The following is a 23,748-nucleotide window of genomic DNA, read 5'->3' on the forward strand; positions in this document are numbered from 1 at the left end:
TGAATAAAATCATTTTGGCTACCAGGCCATGTCACCACAAAAAACTAAAACAATTAAACATCCACATTTCGACCATGTTTGTAGTGGTCCTCTTAAGGACAATTAACTGTTCGATTCTGAGGATGATCTTCACTATACAGTGAATAGCATGAAGAGGGAGGATGACTACCGATTACTGATAGCTTGTCTGTCAGCGTTCCTAGTCCACCAGGCTGTGTGTGTCGCCAGACACACGCTCCACATTACACTGGTTCAACAGCATAAATATGTGGCCACAAGAGAACTGCCGAGTGGCATCAGTATCTTGCTGCAGGAAAACTCTAGACATGGGACAAGCTGCCAATTTGCTGAAGGTAGCTTGACACTTTACATCTGAAAATAAAAACCACCTTCACAAAGAAAATGGAGAACTAGTTCAACTGTCCATGAATCATCTGCCAGTATATTTGAGGGCCAGAAGAAGGGGGCATTCCACCAGGATATGAGCTACTGTCTGTAGGGCCCCATAACTACAATGTGGAGGGGGGGGGGGGGGGGAGTGGGCTGAAGGGGTTTGTTACATAAAATAAAACAATGGGTTAGCCTGATATGACCAATGTGGAGGTGATGTAGGACAGTGGATTCCTTTCAGTAGGAACACTACAAAAAGCATCATGCAGCAGTAGTCTCCTTCATACTGCTGAGTTTATTAGAGGGGGCAGTAGCCAACCAAATGTCATTCCATCGCCAAGTGAGCAGAGATCTTACTTGCACCTGCAAATCCACACCTGGGATTCGCAAAGCGAATGGGGACGAGTAATCGCACATCTAGCCATACGGTCACCAGTTCATTCCCAAGATACCCACATTACTTGTGACCCATATAAAGATAAATGAGCTGTCCATATGACTAAGTTCAGTGAGAAGGTGATGTATAACAGAGATCACATGGTGACAAGAGTAACATCGGTCAATGGCCTAAAGACTGCTCACTGAGTCACTACACATTAAAATGTTGTCAAGGGAGGTCTGTTTAATCAAGTGGAGGGCACTTTTAATGGTTACCAGCTCTGCTGTAAAAACACTACATATTTCTGGCAATGAATGGTGTTCCTGACCAGCAGGGGATGTAAAAACATACTCCACCTTACACACAGTTTTAGAGCCATCAGTGTAAAAGTCAATAACATCCTAGAAATCCTAAGGAACTGAACGTAGCGCATACTGAAAGGTTATGGGGCTGACAGAGACTTTAGGACCTTGAAACAGATTGGTGGTAATTCGTAGTGGTCCTAATTCATGGCTTGGGCAAAAACCAAGTGCTGGTGTATGAATAAACAGGGGGAGAACATTCCAAGGATGAGAAGTGGAGATACTGGAAGAGGACTGAGAGATGCATTTCAGCTGGTAATTCCAACCGAGGAAGGGTGTCAGGAGGCTAGTGCTCCTTATATGCGAAAAGAATGGGATACTGATAATTGTATACGTGACCAAGAGTGGTACCGCTGGATGCAGCATGATCTGCACCCGTAGAGGTTTGGGCTAGGAAGTGGGAGTGTTAAGCTTCCACACACTACTAGCTTACAAATATGAAGCAGCCAAGACAGCTTTTTATCAAAAAGTAGGCCTAAAAAAAGTGATTGTGAAGTCACTTCCAAGCACTGGGTACCCAGTAGAATTCTGGGTCAGGATGGACTGTCGTACAATGATAGAAATGCATGACTTGCATTTCTGCAGGAAAGAACTGGAAACCATGGGAAAGTGTGGCCACGCAGAGGCCCATCTGATGGCACCTTGGAGCTGGAATTCAGACAAGGCTAGTCAGTGGGAGCTGTATCAAATATAAAAGTCACTGAAATACAGCACAGGGGTGACCATTGCCTGACAAGAGGCCACCAGTCAATTGATGGTGATGAGGAAGAGTGACACACGCAGGACAGAGCCCTGTGGGATGTCCTTCTCTCAGAACCATGGAGCTGAGTGAAGTACCAACTCGAACCTGGAACAACCTGTGGGATAAAAATTGATGAATAAATATTGGCAGGGAGCCTCGAAAAACCATGGAGGATAAGTAAAAAGTGATAGTGCCAAGGAGTGTCATATGCCTCATGGAGGTCAAAAAAAGACAGCGATGAGGTGTTGTCATTAAGAAAAGCCCGTTAGTTGCTGTTTCCACGAGACCAGACGGTGTATCATCCCTTTCGGAAACCACACTGACAGGAGCAGAAATGCCCCAGAGACTGGAGAACCCACCATAATCTGCAGGCAACCATCCTTCCAAGCAGTTTGCAGAACATGTTAGTCAGCAGCTGTTGAGAGACGTTGGGTTTTTGTCAAGCTTAAAGACTGGGACAACAATATTATCTCGCCATTACAAAGGCAAGACACCTTCAGGCCAAATACGGCTGAAGACTCTTTGCAGATGCAGTCTTTAAGCAATATTCAAGTGTTGGATCATCTGATAATAAATTGGATCAGGGCCTGGGGCCGTACTGTGAGATGAGGCAAAAGCTTGAAGCAGTTCCCAGTCAGTGAAAGATTCATTATATGATTCGGCTTGGTGGGGCTGAAATATAGTGGGATGTTTTCAACTTCTTGTTTCTGCAGAAGAAAGGTAGCCGGATAGGATGAGAACATTGATGCTGTCACAAAGTGGGTCGCAAGGTGTTCAACAAGAACTGATGCATTGGTTCAAAGACCTCTCTGATGGACAAGACTCAGAACAGTTGTTGATCGTTGGCGGCCCAGGAACTGATAGAGCTCAGCCCACACATGGCATGAAGATGCATACATTCCCAGGGATGAGACATAGCACTAGCAGCATTACTTCTTACTGCGTTTAATTAGACAGAGAGTCATTTAAAAGTGACAAGGTTTGTTTGTGAAGGGTATCACTTGGAACATTGAAGGGCTCTTCAGCAATCCTTAACAGCTTTTTCAATGCCTTTGGTCCAGCATGGCACTGACCAGTGGTGAAAGAGACCTGTAGAAAGGGATATAGCAGTTCCAGTGGTGTGGGTGATCACATCAGAGATGTCTTGCACAATCTCACAAGTGCAATTTGACATAAAGGGGGTGAAGGTAACAGCAGAGGTACACAATTGCCATTTAGCTCTTTGATGCACCCAATGTGGTAGTCGGCCTACCTCATGGTTGCAAGGAAGCAAGAGGCTCATCATAAAATGGTCACTATCATAAAAATAATCATGTAGTGACTAACGCAGCAAATCCACAAGACTGGGGGAAGTGATCATGAGATTGATAGCTGGAAAGGTGCCATGGGAAGCACTGAACTGAGTAGGAGCACTATCACTGAGGGAAGACAGAAGAAGATGGTCAAGTAGAAGATCCCTTTTAGACGATGTGGTCCTCCCCCACAGGGGGCACTGCACATTGAAAATCCAAGTAGGAGAAATGAGGGGGGGGGGCAGAGGGGGGGGGAAGTAGTTGGATTAAGGTGGTCAACTCAATGTAAGCAAGTGGTCTGCCTTGAAGCATGTAAACACTGCAAATGGTGATCGCTGAGGTCATCTGCACCTGTGTTGCTATTGCTTCCAATATGGTATGAAAGGGAATCCACTCACTGACCACATCTGTGTGAACTAATGCAGAGGGCTCTCCAGATGCCCTCTCAGGGCCAGCACAATTCCAACAGAATGCACAATAACCTTGGAGCTTTGGAGAGTGGTCATCAGTGAAGTGCGTTTCTTGTAGAGCAATGAATATTGCAGAAGAGGAGGAAATAAGGTGGTCTGGTTCCAGAAGGTGATGATAATATCCATTACAAATAGACTGAATGATCATGTTACAGGTGTCCAGGTAATGTGTGAAAGGTCACGCTCCAGGATCACTGCCTTTCACTGATTGGGCAGAAACCACATCAATGAGCATTGGTTCAGAATGCAACAGCATGGAGGGCTCTGGTGCCCATGGAGTCAGAACAGTAGCATTGTCCCAGTCCTCCTCCTCCTTCACAGCTTTTGGTGGCTGGGATTCTTGCAAGGGCCTATTCACGACAAGTGTGGGGACAGATGAAGAGCGGGCTGCCATGGGACTCTCAGGTTGCAGTCTTAAGAGAGGGGGTTTCCAAGATGGAACCCTGTCACTGGTACACAGTACAGGAGGAAGCTGCTCCTCCAGCCAGGAGTGGGTAGAGGTTCCTGAATACAGTGTTGCGGCAACCAAAAGGGAGGAGGGTGATGGAAGAACTGGTTTTGAAAAAACTGAGGTAGAGGAAGTGATAGCTGTGACTTTTACATAATTGTGTGTCATATCAAAAGGATGTACAAGTTCGTATTTTTACATGCCTCAGTATATGACAGGCAGTCAACAGGTTTATATTCCTGTATTTTCTTTCCTTTCTTGAAGACTGAGCAAATCGATGAATGTGTAGGATGGTGTTTTGTGCAACTGGCACACAAGGATAGCTGTGCACATGGAATACCTACATAGAGTGATAGTCTGCATTTACCACATTTTGTGTCCACCATGTAGTGGGATGACATACAACCAAAGTGGAAGCATCTCATGGGTGATGGAACGTACAATTTCACATCACACTTGGTAATCATTACTTCAATATTTTCTAAGAAGTCATCCCTTTCAAAGGCCTTCATAGGTGAATGTATCTACTCTATCATCCTTTAGATGTTTTTGGAAGTGTCAGACAAAGTGCACTCCTTACCACTCTAAGTTACCCCAGCACTCCTTATCTTTCTGGAACATTAGGTCTCCATGCAAGTTGATTCCCTGGGCCATTTTTTGAAGTCTTATATGGGGAGATGGTCTCTGGAATGTCACTCAGGCATTCACATGCCCGAAGAACTGTAAGTTGTGCAGCAGAGGCGGCTTTAATCAACAGCGATCTGTTTCAAATTTTTGCTAATGACTCAGCTTCTTCAAATTCATTTTCAATATGATCCACACAAAATACTGGTTTTGTTCCAGTAAAAGTATCACCAAGTACTGAATAAACTGTTTCATTCCTAGACATTTGGCTTGTACCTCTTCCCATGTGGTAGCCAGGGTAGGGAAAGCAGTGTGGTTATAACTGTCCACACTGAAGTTTTGATTCTTATCTGAAGAGATGTCCAGATCAGAACGGCCATTGTTTTGACTGAATTTAATACATTCCATGTGTGAAATATCCACCCTGATGCCACCTATTCTGATCAAGAGCTCAACAGATTGGCGCCACCAAGCCACAGCAAAGGCCATCTGGTGCGATGGTCATTCCTGCAAATTCTGATACCGCAAGAAGACTGGTCTACTGCTTTATGTGCATGAGGAGCTAACAGCTCAGGCATCAGCAGTGTAATCCATGTTGTCAGGAAGCTCAACAGAAGAGTCTCACGGGGAGCGTGCATGGGATAAGTCCCTGCAGGCACACTATTCTCTGTGCCTTTGGTGGCTCAGATGGGTAGAGTGTCTGCCATGTAAGCAGGAGATTCCAGGTTCGAGTCCCAGTCAGGGCACACATTTTCAACATGTCCCCAATGAAGTATATCAACGGCTGGTTGCAGCTAGGGAGTCCATTTAATTATCATTTCATTCTAGCAAAGCTGCATGGTCATCAACAGTAACTGTTCTTTCAGGAACAGATACTACTGTCATATATAGTTAAAATATGGCTTCCCAGCCATTGACCTTCTTGTGCGAACGCATACGCTATACCCAAACTCGTACGGGACTTGGTAGATTAATCTGCCATGAGTAATAAGTATGATGGGCAAACATCTATTAGTCGCACTACGAATGTAGCGATGTGGACATGTTGGGAATGTGCGTCTCACAGGGAGCGTGCAAGGGATAAGTCCCTGCAGGCGCACTATTCTCTGTGCCTAAGGTGGCTCAAATGGATAGAGCGTCTGCCATGTAAGCAGGAGATCCCGGGTTCGAGTCCCGGTCGGGGCACACATTTTCAACATGTCCCCAATGAAGTATATCATTGCAGCTAGGGTGTCCATTTAATTATCATTTTGTTTTGTGTAATGATTTGTCTAAATGTATGAAATAAAAAATATTAAGGAAACGGATTGTGCACGTGATTTTCTGTTCATGATTTCGAGCATCATTCAAAGGGACATAGAACGTTTCTCTGATCTATTTATTTCTTTTACACAAATAATGTCATAAAATATTTCAATGATTTCTTCCATTTTTTAATTTCAAGTTTCATTCAGAAAGCATGATCTGACTCCTTGTTTGCCTTTCTGATGTACTTGATTTGAAGGAAGCCTTTTTGACATTTAAATACTGCACCAATGTACCTTTTTATGTGCAAAATAGCTAGGTCTTGAACAGATGACATTTTTGACACTTTATTTAAAGCAGCTTTACGTGAAATATTTCAATTTTTCCTTAGCTTATTAATTAAGTTTTCGTTCATTACCCTGATTACTTTCAAGCAGTTAAATATTTTCATGCTGGTCACTTTGATACCCCATTTGTCTGTTTCTCTCCATTTGTTTGCCTATGAAAATTTGGACAAAACCTCATGGTGTATGTTATAGGGAGTCTTGTTTTGGCTCTGTTCACACATTTACAAAAATGTATCGAGTGTTAATTATATGATAAAATAGTCCTTTCTGCGTGCTGTCATTTCCAAAACTCACAGTTTCGATATCTTGAACCTTTTATGAGATACGATGATTGTTACTACCACTTGATTCCTGAAGCGCAGGAAAGGTTCGGATGTGATGCGAGCGAACCGTCAGCGGATATAACAACCTCTATCTCAATAATGAAAAGAGATATCATTCCGGTCTCAACTTTAAATACAATTTAGATATATTGGTTACATTTCATATGCAATAATGTATGGCCTAAATGAACTACACAATGTGATTTTACCTCTGCAAATTCTTACAAATTTCGTGCAGCCATGTACTCAATTTCGTGCAGCACAGTAACTATGATGAATAACGAAAATAAATTCTGACCTTTATCATTTAAGGATATCAAGCTATAGGTTGCGGAAGAATCAAATTTTTTCACCGAATAGTTTTCTTAAAATTGGATGTTAATTAATTCATAGCTGCTGTTGCGTCCGCCCCACTGCTTTGCCAAGAAGACACATGGCTGTAGCTCTGTGTCGTGCATGCTGCAGCGACAAGATTCAAACACGTTTGAATTCAAACGTCGCCAGTTGCAGCAGGAGACAGGCAGCGACACAGATGTCGCTCACTTAGGACACTTCCATAACTACACCTGCGGTTGTGTTTTGTCGCCTGAAGCTGTCGCGAACAGTCGCTCGCTTCTGTTGCTCACGTAGGACACGGCCTAATAGGATGTACATCTATATCTGACGTAGCTGATGCCAACATATTCACATTTATTTTTAATTAATTTCAGGTTGCTGTCAATCTTCATTAAAGTCTGCTCATCCAAACATGCAAGTAAATAATACGTGCCAGGGAAGGCACAAATGACAATATAATGGGTCTCGATTCCTTATTGTCTCATTCTCACTGGTGCAGGGATACAGAGTAAAGCTGCTGGCACTGAGTAATGAATGTAGGGGAAGGGACGTAGGCAGTGTCACATGTGGAGGTTTGTGTCGGTCCAGGGGGTATGCATGTACATCCAATGTCATTAAGACAATAAGTGGAAAATCTGGGTTTGAGTCCTGGTCCATCACAAATTTTCACGTCAGTAACAGGTGGTACTTTTATGCCTAATAGAGCTGATGCCAAGATATTCACATTCCATGAATTTATTTCAAATTAATACAAGAACATTATTTTGGACAATCTGCATCCTTTCATGCTTGATGTCTTCCTGGATGGGGATGGTATTTTCCAGCAGTATAACTGTCCATATCACAAGGCCAAAATCCTGCTACAATTGTTTGAGTAATGTCACGGAGAACTCATGTTGATGTCGTGGCCACCAAATTTGCCTGATCTCAACATGACGAATCTACATCATGCAGAACTGCTGCTTTACTGCATTCTAAAGGTGCAGCCCCACGTTACTACGTAGATGATCATGAAGTATAGGTCCATCAGTGTAACATTCAATATTTCAAGGTATGGCATGAAAACGTTACGGAATTAATTTGTTTTTAGCCATTTATTAACATTTAATATATTACATTCATACTGTGAATATAATCTTTTAATTTGAACTACATAAATGAGAGTTATAAACTGACTTTAACTGGCAATATAAGTTTGTAGCTTTCGTACTGGCTTCAGATTTCCTTAATTGTAACTTTAGTAGTTAAACCACACTATTAAGAGTATACAACTACTTTGATTAATGAATAAGGGTACTTGTGCCCCAGGGAAGTGTCATCACAGTATGACCGTAGGAGGATACAGGATGACTTGGATAGAATTTCTATTTGGTGTTATTAACGACAGCTTGCTCTAAATGTAGAAAAATGTAAATTACTGCAAATGAGCAGGAAAAATAAGGCTGTAATGTTCAATACAGAACTGGTAGTGTGCTGCATAACATTGCGAAGCAATATGAAATGGAATGAGCAAGTAACGACGGTAGTAGAGAATAGAGCACCGCCAGTGAGTGATTGATCTGCATGGCATTCACATGGATAGTGGTGGGCGAAAGAGGACACAAATACAAATTTTGCCAGAGTTACCGATGCCATTTCACTTAATGATAATCAAGTGAGAACTTGTACATGGCCAAGTGGATGACACAGCCAAATGTGCGCTTGTTCACAGCCATGTGAATGTCACATGCTTTGCATTCACTTGCACATTGGCTGTGAATGTAAAATGTGCACATGCACAATGTGCTTCGCTTAGCACCGGAGTTGAGGAAACTTTATTCAAATAATGAATGACAAATACAGGTAAAGATTATTATTCATTATTCACGAACAGCAAACATTATTTGGAGCATTATACACTTACACAAATAAAAACATTTATTCACCATCTGTTAATAAAAAGTGTTACAAATAACAGATAAATCTGAAATCCAATGACATTTAGTGCTTCAATTCTTTGCCATTTATCAAACAAAGGAACTCTTTGTTGCTTTCAAATTATTTTTCAGAACAACTCTTCTTGTCAGACATCTTATCAGAAACTTTATTTGATTTTCGAAGGTTTATCATTGTGACACTAAAGGAAATGTGTTCTATACATGTAAATAGGATATCAATGTGTTATATTTCCTGAATTTGCCTCTATTTCATGAGAACAATATATGAATTTTTAACTTACAAGCTTCTTCAATATAAACTGAGAAATCCCAATTCTGCTGCAGTTTCTGGCAAATAATTCATTGTAACTCCACATTACCTCCACTTCCCAAATCACATTCAAAATAAAATTCTCTTTTTATGTAATAACATCATACAAATTTGTGGCCCAATTTTTGTTTGACTTTTTTTGGCTATTATATACCCGTAGTTGGCTGGACACCTCCCTTGGTCATGAACAGCAAAACAAGTGAATTATTTGTTCTCAAATTGTGGGTAAGGCACTGCTGCAATAATTGCAGCTGGTGTAAGGTGAAACAAGTCTTCAAATTGCCTCTTGACACTTTCTCAATAAAGAAAGTTCCCAGTGTGCTGCAATATTATGAACTATTATGTACTCAAACCCAGTGTCTTTTCTAAAATTACTGAATCTCAGAGTCCTACATAATTGCATACACAAATTTTGGATTGTAAAACTATTCCATATGCTAATGGGAAGCTTACTCAAAGTTAATCCTATAACACTTTCAAATTACTTTTGATGTCCAGCTGCATTCCACAAATGTTTTAGGAGCTCATTAGTTTTAAAGTCTGTTGATGTTAGTCATTAGAAACTGAGTTCCAGCTTTGTTACTCATTTTGTAGCACCAAGAATTGCGTAATTATATCAATGAGACACCCAAATCTGATAGTGTTAGCAATTTTGGTACAATGAAGGAAGGTACCACAGATTTAGAGTTTCTGCTGGCTGCATTCTCATCTTTGGCTACTTACATTGAGTTACACCTGTGGGCAGAGGGAGAGGGGAAGTACTGACAAGTCCAGAGTCAGGTGACTTGAGCCACATTGGTAGTGTAACTGCCTATGAAGTATTTTTGTCTTGCATTTGTTATGCTGTAAAGCAAGTAAAGATGTGCTCAACTCAAAGGTTGGTTTGAACACTGCAGTGCTTTAATAGACATGGTAGTGTGCCCTTCACTTCCACCCATCTCTGAACCGACTTATACAGCCAGTTAGAAGGGAATCTGCAGTTTAACACGTACATGTGCAATACGCTGCAACTTGACTTTGCACTTTTATTATTGTTGGATATGGAAGAAGCAACAAGTACCAGACATAATCGTGGAATCAATGGAGAGAGAGGGTAGAGGGGTTTTTTTGGGCGCACGACAGCAAGGTCTTCAGCGCCCGTTCAGTAGAATCAATGGAGGTTGAAGCCCCAAACCTTTGGCTTTATAGTCTGGAACTGAACGCACTGAGGCACATTTATGTGCAATCCATTAATAAGTTATTTGTCAAATAGAAACTGCACTGAGCCAAGGTAACAAACACTAGCACAGAATTCGATACAAGAAGTAAACAAAGAAAATACAGTAGCATTTTAAGTTACTTGTTATTTAATTTACAAATAATTTATTTTCTTCCTTCCTTTTTTCATTCAGTGCAGGTAACATTATGAACCGTACTCAGTCCTGTTTGTTCATTCACTCGATTTACGCACAAGAGCCTACAGTGTAGGCAGACTGAAGTTCTTTTCCTGTCATAATCCACAATACAAATCTTTTTCATTTATTCTGTGCGAAACATGTCAGAAATGCCAGTGCTATTTTAGCAGCAGGTTGAGAGTGAGCATTATTTTCATCAACTATTCTTCCACACAAATTTACAGTTCCATAGCAAAATCAAGGAGCTTCAACAATATTCAGTATTTGGTTAACCTCTTAATTTGAATTATAAGTGATCATATCTACATCTACGTCTATGTGGTTACTCTGCAAATCACACGTAAGTGCCTGGCAGAGGCTTTATCGAACCACCTCTGCAATAATTCTCTACAGTTCCAATGTCACACAACGAGCAGAAAAACGAGCAACTGTATCTTTCCGTGAGAGGTCTGATTTCTATTACTTTATTATGATGATCGTTTCTCCCTATGTACCTCGGTGTCAACAAAATATTTTCGTATTCAGAGAAGAAAGTTGCTGACAGAAATTTCTTGAGAAGATTCTACCGCAGGGATGGCCACGGCGTGCTAAACTGCACACGTGTACAGATGCGCTGCACGCGTGCCGTCCAGGACTCGATCCTCCTCGCCGCTAGTCGGCTTTCCTCGGTCTTTCGCGGCACTGCTCGGCATGGCATGACATTAGACTAGCTGTGCGATGCGACATCTTTTCATCCGGCACAGGGTGCATAAGTTGATTCGTAGTGGCAGCCATGTTTATTCCTCACTATTTGTTTGCGATTCGTAGGAAGTTTATAAGTACTGTACAGTGGTTGTTGCAATGGAACACATAATCACAAATAGGTGGGGTAGTGACACAATGTCACGAGCCTTCAGAGCTGAATGGGAATTGCAATATTTTTTCGAAGAGAAGGATGAAAATTCTCAATGTCTATTATGCAGTTGCATACTCGTCGGGCACCGCAAATTTACAATAGAACAGCATTATAACACCACACACAAAGGACTTAATGATTTAGTTGGGTTGATAGATCAAACAAGTTGGCGGAATTAAGAAGACGTAGTGTTATGCAGCAAGACGGACCGAACGCGAGTACCGCTTACAAATCTTTGTGTTTCTGATGTTTGTATTTGTACATATTTGTCGTTAGAATTCAAATTTAAAGTTCGCTCAACTTTTGTTTCCTTTTTTTAGCCTGCAACCGAACGTAGCAACCTGTCTTTAAGAGCAAGCTACAAAATAGCGCTCAAAATTGCAAGAGCGAATAAGCCTTTCAGTGATGGTGATTTCATCAAGGAGTGTATTGTTGAGGCGGTGGAACTCTTGACGCCATTGGAAGCAAAGAAGTTTAGTGAAATTAGTCTTTCCAGACAGACAATAGCTCGCCACATAGCTGGTATGGCAGCGGATGTCCACAGGCAGTTAACTGATAGTGCCTGCAAGTTTATTGCATTCTCGATTGCTTTGGACGAGTCAACCCACATTTCGGACACAGCACAACTAGCGATTTATGTTGGTGGAGTCGACACAAATTTGCACGTGACGGAAGAACTGTTAGATTTAGTACCAATGAAACACACAACGAGAGGTACCGACTTGCTAAAAGCAGTTGAAGAGGCAGTTGAAGCCGTTGGCCTGAACTGGAAAATGTTAGTTTCAGTCACCACGGATGGAGCGCCAGCAATTCGAGGTGCTCAAAATGGGCTTGTAGCATTGTTGCATAAAAAACTAGGACGATCGACAGAAGATTTTACGGAATTCATTGTTTTGTACACCAAGAAGCTCTTTGAGCTAAGTATGCAAATTTGGAGCACGTGATGAAGTTGGTAATCACCATAGTACATTTTTTGAAGTCGTATGGCTCAGTGCACCGTCAGTTTCAACAGTTTCTCATGGAACTGAACGAAGAGTACAGAGATGTTACTTACCACTGGGAAATACGTTGGTTAAGTTGAGGATCATGCCTCGAAAATTTTTCAATTTAAGACTCGCTATTGTTGAGTTCCTGAAGGAAAAAGGAAAGGCAGAGCCTAAATTAGAAGATCCAAAATGGTTTGCAGACCTCACCTTTTTAGTTGATTTGACTGCACACTTGAACGCTCTCAATAAGACTATGCAAGGTGAGTAGCAGCTTATTTCTGATCTGATGAAAAAGTGGATGCATTTAATAAGAAACTCGCATTGTGGAAGGAACAACTCATGAAAATGAATACCGCCCATTGCCCTACCCTCTCTAAAGTCAGAGAGAATGCAACTTCTGACGAATTCGTTTCTGTGTTGGAGGAACTACAGGCACAATTTTCTAAACGTATTCAGGACACTGCCAGTCTGACATCTGTTTTTGAACTATTTTCTAGACCCTTTGCCATTTCAGTTGAAAGTACTCCAGTGCATTTGCAAATGGAATTGATCGATCTGCAGCGTAATTCCTGTTTAAAGGACAAATTTTTTTACGTAAAAACTGTCCAGGAATTTTATGAAGGTTTTCCTAGGGAAGAGTTTCCCCGTCTCCACAATGAGGCTGCAAAAGTTATATCAGTGTTTGGATCAACATACGTGTGCGAAAGGTTTATTTCGATTATGAAACTGAATAAGTCAGGATTACGTGGCAATTTGAGTGACGAAAATATGAGAATCTGTCTGTGCTTGTCCGTGTACCGTCAGTTTGTGTCGGATATGTATTTTATTATGTCTACAGTGAACCAAAAATAATTAAATTAATGGCGATAATTTTGTTGTATTTGTCATATGTTTTGTTGAGAATTGTAGTTATTGCAAATTTTGTACAATAGTTCCAGAATATAAAATTTGCTTGTTTCACACGTAGTTGGAATCACTTATTCCACATCATACTGCATGCTGTAGACTACTTTCAAGTCTGTTTCTATATCTCAGCTTAAATGTTGTAAGAATTTTATGAGTGACGATGTGAGAAGCACGATATTGTTGGTGTAATGCAGTTTCAAACCCAGCGTTATTGTTATTTTTCTGTAGGTGTACGAACAGCCAACAAAGATTCAGTATTGCTCAACACGATGTGTTGTACAGAACTTAATATTATCAAATGTCGTAATATGAAACTAAGCCACATGCTAGCAGGGCGGTGGTCCTTTCGCGAATGCGGCGTGCGGCGTGTTCGTAGTTCCGTGCATGCGCGCGCCGTCAGCTGGTGTGGTAGTGGGGGAAGTGTGACGTCAGAAGGGAGCGATCCGCACGCGTGTGAAAGCTCGGCACACGTGCCACGTTTTTGGCCGTCCCTGTTCTACCGCAATGAAAAACACCTTTGTTTTAATTATGTCCAGCTCAAATCCTGTATCATGTCAGTGACTCTCTCTCCCCTATTTCATGATAACCCAAAATCTGTTGCTCTTATTTGAACTTTCTCGATGTACTCTGTCAATCTTGTCTAGTAAGGACCCCAGACCAGGCAGCAGTACTCCAAAAGAGGATGGACAAGCATAGTGTGTGATCTGTAACATTTTCAAAGTGTTCTGCCAATAAAACAACGGTCTTTGGTTTTATTTTCTATGCATTCTTTCCAATTTAAGTTGCTCGTATTTGCAATTCCATGGAATTTAGTTGAATTTAAGGCATTTAAATTTGACTGACTTATCATGTAACTGAAGATTAAAGGATTACTTTTAGCATTTATGTGGATGATCTCACACTTTTCATTATTTAGAGTTAATTGCCAATTTTCACACCATACAGATATCTTTTCTAAATCATTATGCAAATTGTTTTGATCTTCTGATGACTTTACTAGACAATAAATGACAGCATCATCTGCAAACAACCTAAGATGGCTGCTCTGATTGTCTCCTCACTCATTTATATAGATAAGGAACAGCAGAAGGCCCATAACACTAAGAGAAAATCATGAATCCAATCACATAACAGACGAATTCCACAAGCATGCAATTTCACTACAAACCACTTGTGTGGTAGAGTGTCAAAACTCTTCTGGAAATCTAGAAATACGGAATCAATCTGATATCCCTTGTCAATTGCACTCAACACTTCGCGTGAGTAAAGAGCTAGTTGTGTTTCACAAGAACGATGTTTCCTAAATCCGTGCTGACTGTGTGTCAACAGACCGTTCTCTTCATGGTAATTCATAATGACTGAACACTATATATTTTAAAAATACTGCTGCATATCGACGTTAACGATATGGGCCTGTAATTTAGTGGATTACTCCTGCTACCTTTTGTGAATATTGGAGTGATCTGTGCAACTTTCCAGTCTTTGGGTATGGATATTTCGTCGAGTGAGCGGTTGTATATGATTGTTAAGTATGGAGCTAATGCATCAGCATACTCTGAGAAAAACCTAACTGGTATACAGACTGGACCAGAAGACTTGCTTTTGTTAAGTGGTTTAAGTTGCTTCACTACTCTGAGGATATTTACTTCTAAGTTACTCATGTTGGCAGCTGTTCTTGATTTCGAATTCTGGAATATTTACATCCTCTTCTTTGGTGAAGGAATTTCAGATGGCTGTGTTTAGTAACTCTGTTTTGGCAGCACTGTCACTGATAGTATTTCCATTGCTATCGCGCAGAGAAGGCACCGACTGTGTCTTGCCACTAGCATACTTCACATACAACCAGAATCTCTTCGGGTTTTCTGCCAGGTTTCGAGACAAAGTTTCATTGTGGAAACTATCTATCGTAAGCATCTCACACTGAAGTCTACACTGAAGTCTGCATTAAATTTCAAGTTTCTGTAAATATTGGAGATTTTGTATTCGTTGAAATTTGGCATCCTTTTTTCATTTTTTCTACAAGAGTGTTCTGACCTGTTTTGCAAACCAATGGGGATCAGCTCCATCATTTGTTAATTTATTTGGTATAAATCTCTCAATTTCTGTTGGTACTATTTCTTTGAATTCATGTCACATCTGGTCTACACTTACACTGTTAATTTGGAAAGAGTCAAGACTGTATAAGATAAATATCAAGCAAGAAAGGCTTTAGACACAAAAATTTAAAAAACAATACATGGAAGGTGAACCAGTATGGGCTGCTCATATCTATAAAGCCACACATAGCAACAGAAAGCTTTAGCTAGCTTTCAGTACCCGTAACAATTTGAGCATCAGTGCTTTCTATTAGTGCTTGGAGCTCTGGTACTTTCCCAACACAGCTACAACAATTTACAACTGTTACACTAATGGTTGCACTGTTCAACCTGCATCTTTTGAGACTGAAGCCCTTTTTGTGTTTCCCTGAGACCCTCTAACCCAAAAAACTGCCCAGTCCACATAACACAGCCCGTTACCTGTATACTCTCCTCCTATGTGTAGTGGCTTCCAGACCTATTCAGCAGAACCCGAAAGCCGACCACCCCTTGGGGCAAGCTGAGGAACCTACAGCCCACACAGTTGCAGAACCATTTGAGCATCTGATTCAGACCCTCCACTCAGGTCTGTACCAGAGGTCCGCAATCGGTCCTGTCGACTATGCCGCAAATGGTTAACTCTGCTTTCATCTCGTAAGCAAGACTGGCAGCCTTTACCGCTTCTGCTAGCTGCTCGAAACCAGGTAGAATCTCTTCCGATACAAAGCGACACATATCACTGGTACTGATGTGAGCCACCACCTGCAGTTGGCTGCACCCTGTGCACTTTATGGCATCCAGGAGGACCCAGCCACAGACAGCACCTGGAATCTGTTTGTCAGACTAACTGGGGAGGCTTTAAAAGTTGCCCCCTGGGAAGTCTTTTGCCACTTGGCACACCCTAAGGTGACCTGTTACTCAACCATAGGTGAGGGGCCAATCTCAGTGTGAGCAGTAACTGGGCTAGCCACTGGTGTGGACCGATCAGGGAACTCAGATGTGCTGGAAGTCTGCTGGATCTCCATGGCCAGCTCATACCAGTGATGCCCATCCACTGCAGCTTCAAAGCTGTGTACCCCAAGCCATCACAGCCTGGAGCTGAGAGCAAAGTTTCACCAACTCTGCTCGTATTCGCACACAGCAATCACAGTCCATATCCATACTAAAGACGATGGAAAACTACATTATACAGACACACGGAGGAAAACACAGAAACTGTGTCTAATGAATTAGAGTAACATGCAGATATTCAAAAGATGAACTACCAAAGCACTTAGGTGAGGCTAAATAGTTTACTCCTGATTACGAACTTGTAATATGTCACAAAATCAGTTTATTTTAAAGTGCAAACAAAAATGTGAGAACTGTGTCTATTAAATATTAAATTAACATGCAGAAACTCGAGAAACGAAACTACCAAAGCACACAGATGACACTCTACAGTTCATTCCTGGTTAAGACCTCATAAAATGTCACAAAATCGGTTACTTCCCTGTTGCTGCTTGTGTCTTGGCTGGCTCCTGCTGCCTGACTTGCTCGCTATGGTAATATTTGATGAATTTCAGGCATATAGCATACACTTTCTCCATAGAAAACATGGAAAATTGACAGCTAAAAAGGAATTCTAATGCTATGTGCATTCCAATGTTTGCCGGGCCCGTTAGCACCTCTACAAAACTGTAGAGACTTAAAGTTTCCTTATATGCATGATGGGGCCGCTCAGTGAGCATGTGGCGTGTGATACCAAGTATGGGAACTGCTGGCTGTGTGCTTTCTCAACACGTGTGAAGCAAAGAGTCGAGGACTAGGCAGTGAGCACTTCTCTTGTAGTTCCATCACATGGATGGAGTGCTATGTAGGAAAGATGAATGGTAGACTTCAGTTTATTGAGAGGGTTTTAGCAAAATGTAGCTCATTGATTGAGATCACATATAGAACAATAATGCGACCCATTCTTGTATATTTGTCAAGTATTTGGGATCCTCGCAATGTCAGATTAAAAGAAGACTTTGAAGCAATTCAGAGGCACGCTGCTAGAATTGTTACAGGCAGGTTCAATCAACTTGTATTACGCAGAAGCTTTGTAAACTCAAATAGGAATCCCTGGAGGGAAGTTTACATTATTTTCATGTCATATTATTGAAAAAATTTAGAGAAACGACATTATTGGCTGACTGCTGAATGATTCTACTGCCACAAATGCACGTTTCATGTATGGGCTACACAGACAAGATAAGAGAAATTAAGGCTCGTGAAGAGGCAGGTAGCCAGTTGTTTTTCCCTTATCCCATTTGTGAGTGGATCAGGAAAGGGACTGACTAGTAGTGGTATATGGTATCCTCCTCAATGCACAGTTTGGTGGTTTGTGTAGTATAGATGCAGAGGTTGAAATGGGTTGCAATTTTCTGCTTCTTTCTTTACAAGAAGTTTGGTTGACTTATAAGAATAATTTCTGGATGGCATTGAACAATACAATCAACTAGAAATCTTTATTATTCTGCAGACTGAATGGCATTTCAATTTGTGCATAATTTAATTCTACTGGAATGTTGGGGAAAAATACAACTGATATTATTGGTGCTATAATATTAGAAGTCTGATAATGATTATAAGGGGTAGAATATGAGTAATTTCAACATAAAAATGTTGGAGATAACTTAAATTAAGGACATTTTGTGCATAAAAACTCTTACGGGAATTGTCACCTTAGTTGGCACGAGTAATGAACGGATGGGTAAATATCTGTTAGGAACATTACGTATGTAGATTGTGGACAGTTGGGAATGTGGGTATCATGGGAGGCGTGCAAAAGGGATAAGTCCCTGCAGTTGCACTGTTCATCTGTGTCCTCAGTGTCTCAGATGGATAGAGCATCTACCATGTAAGCAGGAGATCCAGGGTTCGAGTCCCGGTCGGGACACACATTTTCAGCTGTCCCCATCGAGATATATCAACAACACCTGTCAGCAGCTGAGGGTTTCAATTAATTATCATTTATTCACGAGAAGCTGCATGGTCATCAATGGTACCTGTTCTTTCAAGAACAGTTGCTACCTTCATATACAAATAAACTTTTTTTTTTATGAAAAACTGATATTTCTTCTCGATCACTGGTAATTTTTTAATAGAATTGTAGCACAAATATAGGAATATGCATTGTAAGTAGCCAGAGGACTGGATGTATAACAATTCTTAAGAATTTATATGGTTTTAATGAAAATATCTGGAGTTGCTTATCTCTTTCTCTCTTACACACTGAAAAGTCCATTTTAAACAATACTATGACACAATAGACTTTTTCTGTGGGTCTACATGCCATAAAAAATACAGAATGTTCAACAAACAGGAAGAACAGCTGATGGATACAATTAAAAACTTACACGCCATCTATACTATTCACATAAGATATAATATTTGTAGAAAGATTTACATTAGAAACACACAGAATACCTGAAAAGCTGTAGTTGCCTGGGTAGATGGGAAGAAGCCTTGTTCCTGGAACAGTTGCATTACCAACTGCCTGCGCTGTTCAAGCATTCTACGGTGACCTTTTTCCATATCCTTCCCTCCTGGCGTCTTTGGTGTACGTGGTGAACTGCCTTCACCAGCATCACTGGTTTCTGAGCCTGTGGGTGGAGATATAAATTAATCTTTCATCATCAGTACACTTCACATGTGCATTTGTTAGTGGAGTTTTTTTGGTTCATCCGTGGCTTCCATAAAATCTGTGTGCAAATAATATAACTGCTTATGTACTGCGCTTCCATTGGGTCCAAGACAGAATCTTGAAGAAGAGTAATATTGCATCAATTTTGCACAAATTTTGCACAATTTTGGATATGCATCACATGGATTCCATCAATGTTACATGGGATACTCAAAGAACAGAATGGTACAAATCAATGAACTCAGTCATAAACAGTGAGGTTAACAGCAGTTCAGAATGCGAAGTAATGTGTAAAGCCAAGTATGAGAGGTAGACCAAACACTGAAGAATTAGGCTGTTTCATTATTCACTTACAAAGTAGTTGTAACTTTATCACAAAACTAAGAGCGGATTTATCTCATCATATGGGTCCACTGTTTTCATGACTTTGCAAATTTATATTTATTTTATTTTAACGTTGTGGCTGAGAATAATTTCAGTCACCACAGTCATCAGTTAACATAAGGGAGGGACGTCATGTCTAGGAACTTTCTGTGAATTGTCCAAACTTCGTTCTAAGTGTTATTTAACTTTGAATGTTTGTATATCATATTCTGGAGATGGAGTTGGGGATCAGCACAGCATAAGCTTGTGAGTGTAGAAAACTGCTTAAAAACCACACTCAGACTAACCAGTCTACAAGATTAACACTTGTTAATTTACCACACAGATTTGATTGGGGTATGGCTCACCTCCCTGTCCTGTAAGCTAGCGGAAAGCACATTAAGCTAGACAAGCAAGCTGGACAAAGATTTGACTGTACTGCCCTTTTGTACTTCTAGGCTAGTGTGAATAGTGCAAAAGTCACACCAAGCCACTTTTCTTTGTATTATATGCAAGTTTTTTAAAACTAAATGTTCTTGATTTGATTTAATTACAATAACTTCTTATTACACAATGTGTGTTGCACTTGTACATCATGTCTGTACTGTACACTAAAAAAGTCTGCCCTATTAAACTGACACCACACTCCTTGGCTTGTTGCATGCCTTTGATGAGATTCCAGTGTTGCTTCAGACACAAAATGTGCACATACGAAATATCAAATCAAGTTATGCAACAGGACTGGAATCTTAGTAAAAAAACTCGATATTTCATTCTCCATAGAAAAGTTAGTCAGAAGTGAAAGTAAGACCGCATGTTCATTGACAAAGTCTAATATGACCATTATTATATCCTGGCAAAAGATATGTGTAGCTCTGTGATACATCTTGTGGGCAATACAGGGAGATCACATTATTAGGACAATTTTGAGATTTTGAGAATTTGAGCAAGGTTTTCAAAAGATCATCACTTTGATACAAATGCAGGCGGCTAATCCCAAACTTAAGTAATTGTAGTTCAACAGATGTATATAAAAAATACATCTGTTGAACAGATCTTTAACTGAAATCGGTTATAACTGTCAAACATAACTCTAGTTGTAAGACTGGGAGATTAATTTATTAAAACTGTCCTAAAGAAATGTACAGGGCTTGGACGAAAATATGCAAACAAACACACAAAAGGGCGCACACGCACACGCACGCACGTACGCACGCACGGACACACACACACACACACACACACACACACACACACACACACACACACAAAACAACTTCCAGTCATCTCACAATGGATAAATACAGGTCCTGTATAGTTTTTAAGAGAATCATATACTATTCTTCCTGCAAAATAGTGGTGACTTCAGTTAATGATGATGGAGGTGGACAGGAATCATGCAGGCTTCTCTCCAAAGTAGACCAGAAAGGCTCAATAATATTGAGATATGGTGACTACAGTGGCCAGGGCAGATGTGAACATTCATCCTTGTATCCACAAAACCAGCCCTGAATGATGCAGTTTGATCTTGGAACAAAGCAGCACCATTGGGGAATGAACAATGTAGAGTAACCATGGGACCCATGGAATACCACAATATGGCTGACCAAATCACAATCGAACCCCTGACATGTTTCACTCTTGGGACATTAACTTGGGGAGAAGTCAGAAACAGTGTGAAGCAAGACTCATCCAATCAAATGAATTTGTTCCACTGTGCCGTAGTCCAGGTTTTATGGCTTTGCCATCATTGTTTCCCTCTTATGAATCAATGATAGTGGTTCTAGATTTCCAGATTGCCCTACAATCCCTGCTTATGGAGCTCCCTTTGTGCCATTTTGGTGCTGAAAGGGTTTGTGAGTGCAACATTCAGTTTTGCAGCAACTTTTGCAGTTTCTTTTCATTACAATCCACTTCAATGACCATCTGTCACAATCACTCAAGACACACTTTCAACTGCATTGTGACTTTGCAGATGATGCTTACCTGCTTTTCCTCAATACAGTATAAATCTTCAATATCATGTCTCTTGAAACACAAAATACACTACTGGCCATTAAAATTGCTACACCAAGAAGAAATGCAGATGATAAACGGGTATTCATTGGACAAATATATTATGCTAGAACTGACATGTGATTACATTTTCACCTCATTTGGGTGCATAGATCCTGAAAAATCAGTATCCAGAACAAATACCTCTGGTCGTAACAACAGCCTTGATACGCCTGGGCATTAAGTCAAACAGAGCTTGGATGGCGTGTACTGGTACAGCTGCCCATGCAGCTTCAACACAATACCACAGTTCATCAAGAGTAGTGACTGGTGTATTGTGATGAGTCAGTTGCTCGGCCACTATTGACCTTCAAAGTGCCGTCAATGCGAACAAGAGGTGACCCAGACATGTAACCAATGGCACCCCATACCATCACGCCAGGTGATACGCCAGTATGGCGATGACAAATACACTCTTCCAATGTGTGTTCACCGCAATGTGGCCAAACATGGATGCAACCATCATGATGCTGTAAACAGTGATACTGCTAGTGATACGAGGCCCTTGGGATCCAGCACGGCGTTCCGTATTACCACCTTGAACCCATCGATTCCATATTCTGCTAACAGTCATTGGATCTCGACCAAAGCGAGCAACAATGTCACGATACGATAAACCACAATCGCGATAGGCTACAATCCGACCTTTATCAAAGTCGGAAACGTGATGGTACGCATTTCTCCTCCTTACACGAGGCATCACAACGTTTCACCAGGCAACGCCGGTCAACTGCTGTTTGTATATGAGAAATCGGTTGGAAACTTTCCTCATGTCTGCACGTTGTAGGTGTCGCCACCGGTAGCAACCTTGTGTGAATGCTCTGAAAAGCTAATCATTTGCATATCACAGCATCTTCTTTCTGTCGGTGAAATTTCGCGTCTGTAGCACGTCATCTTCGTGGTGTAGCAATTTTAATGGCCAGTAGTGTACTTTGGCTCCCTTGATTACGGAAACAACTACCACAAGAGCACTAACAATTTGCCCACATTCAAATTCACTAATCTGAGACATAATGCATTCACAATCACACAGAATACTGTCTGAATACAACTAACACTTGCAACGTATTGTGGACATTGCATAGGTGCAATGGTCAAACAGAATGGTGCCATCTGCAGGCTTGGCTAGCATCTACATTTATGTTCAAGCACGCATTTCTTGTGGTGTTCCCATATTTTTGTCCAACCCCTGAAGCTGTTACATTGATAAGGTCACTTACATAACTCCATTAAAACAATTCTTGAGAATTATTCACTTGTGTAGGACATTTAACAGACCTAAGTAAAGGAGGATAGTGCAGATCTTTCATGGCTTTGCTTAGCCAGTGTGACAACATAACAGAAATAACAATCTAAAACTAATACGTGACGATTATGCTTTATGTGGATGTGGATCAACAGTTAAATGTCTTTGGCTAGAAGAGGAACTGGATAGAAAGAGTTAGTGTAAAATCATTCTGTTGTACTAAGGACCACAATTTTGCTGGCTCTTTGAGCACAAATGCAGACAAGTTTAAAACTTCTGTCAAAAGTTATTCCTCTAACAGAAGAACCATAAGATAAAATATGAACAGATTTAATTTATGATACTTACCTCTGAATGCATCTGGATTGAAATCTGGTCCAAAAAATGTGCCACCTGTTAGCTTTGCTGATTTTGGAGTTGCTGAGATCACACTGTCAGAGTCACCATCATCCTCCGCAGCTGAAATAAATATAATGTGATTTACCCTTAGCATAATGACGGAATCACCACATCAAAAGTAGGCACACATATTAAAGTTCTATTGGTTAAATTTGTATCTTTGAAAAGCAGTCAAATCTGTGCAATATTTTTGGAGATATAACATACAACCCACAGATGATGGCACACAGGTACTGACATGGATATGGGTAGTAGAAAGGAAAGGGTGGAACGGGGTTTTCTGAAGCTCATGTTATAAAACACAGATTTACAAAGAAATAGTATTTAAGGTATTTTATATGTAAGTAAAATTATAATCACTTGTAACCAGTGAATTTTTAAAAACCTGCTGCTTTTGAAGGCCCAAATATACCTATGAAGAAGACAAGTAACTAAAAGTATTTAACTAAGGTCATATTTTGCATGTAAAAGTTGACAAAAATGGATATACTAATTTCCTTTTATTTATTAAAACTTTGTTTACTTGACCAGTTCCATGCATGACTGTCAATCATCTC

At 40.6% G+C, this 23,748-nt stretch overlaps 1 protein-coding gene across 1 annotated transcript in view; it reads right to left on the bottom strand.

Moving 5' to 3' along the window:
* The window catches only part of LOC124556642 (putative transcription factor capicua), a 347,411-nt gene that overhangs the window by 39,505 nt on the left and 284,158 nt on the right, over positions 1-23,748 (bottom strand). The window contains exons 21-22 of the mRNA XM_047130607.1: positions 23,141-23,251; positions 18,912-19,087 (exon numbers count right to left, since the gene is read on the bottom strand). Coding sequence (XP_046986563.1) covers positions 18,912-19,087; positions 23,141-23,251 — 287 coding nt within the window. The remainder of the gene's footprint in view (positions 1-18,911; positions 19,088-23,140; positions 23,252-23,748) is intronic.

Source organism: Schistocerca americana, chromosome X (assembly GCF_021461395.2).
Source record: "Schistocerca americana isolate TAMUIC-IGC-003095 chromosome X, iqSchAmer2.1, whole genome shotgun sequence".
In the NCBI taxonomy this organism is placed as follows: domain Eukaryota; kingdom Metazoa; phylum Arthropoda; class Insecta; order Orthoptera; family Acrididae; genus Schistocerca; species Schistocerca americana.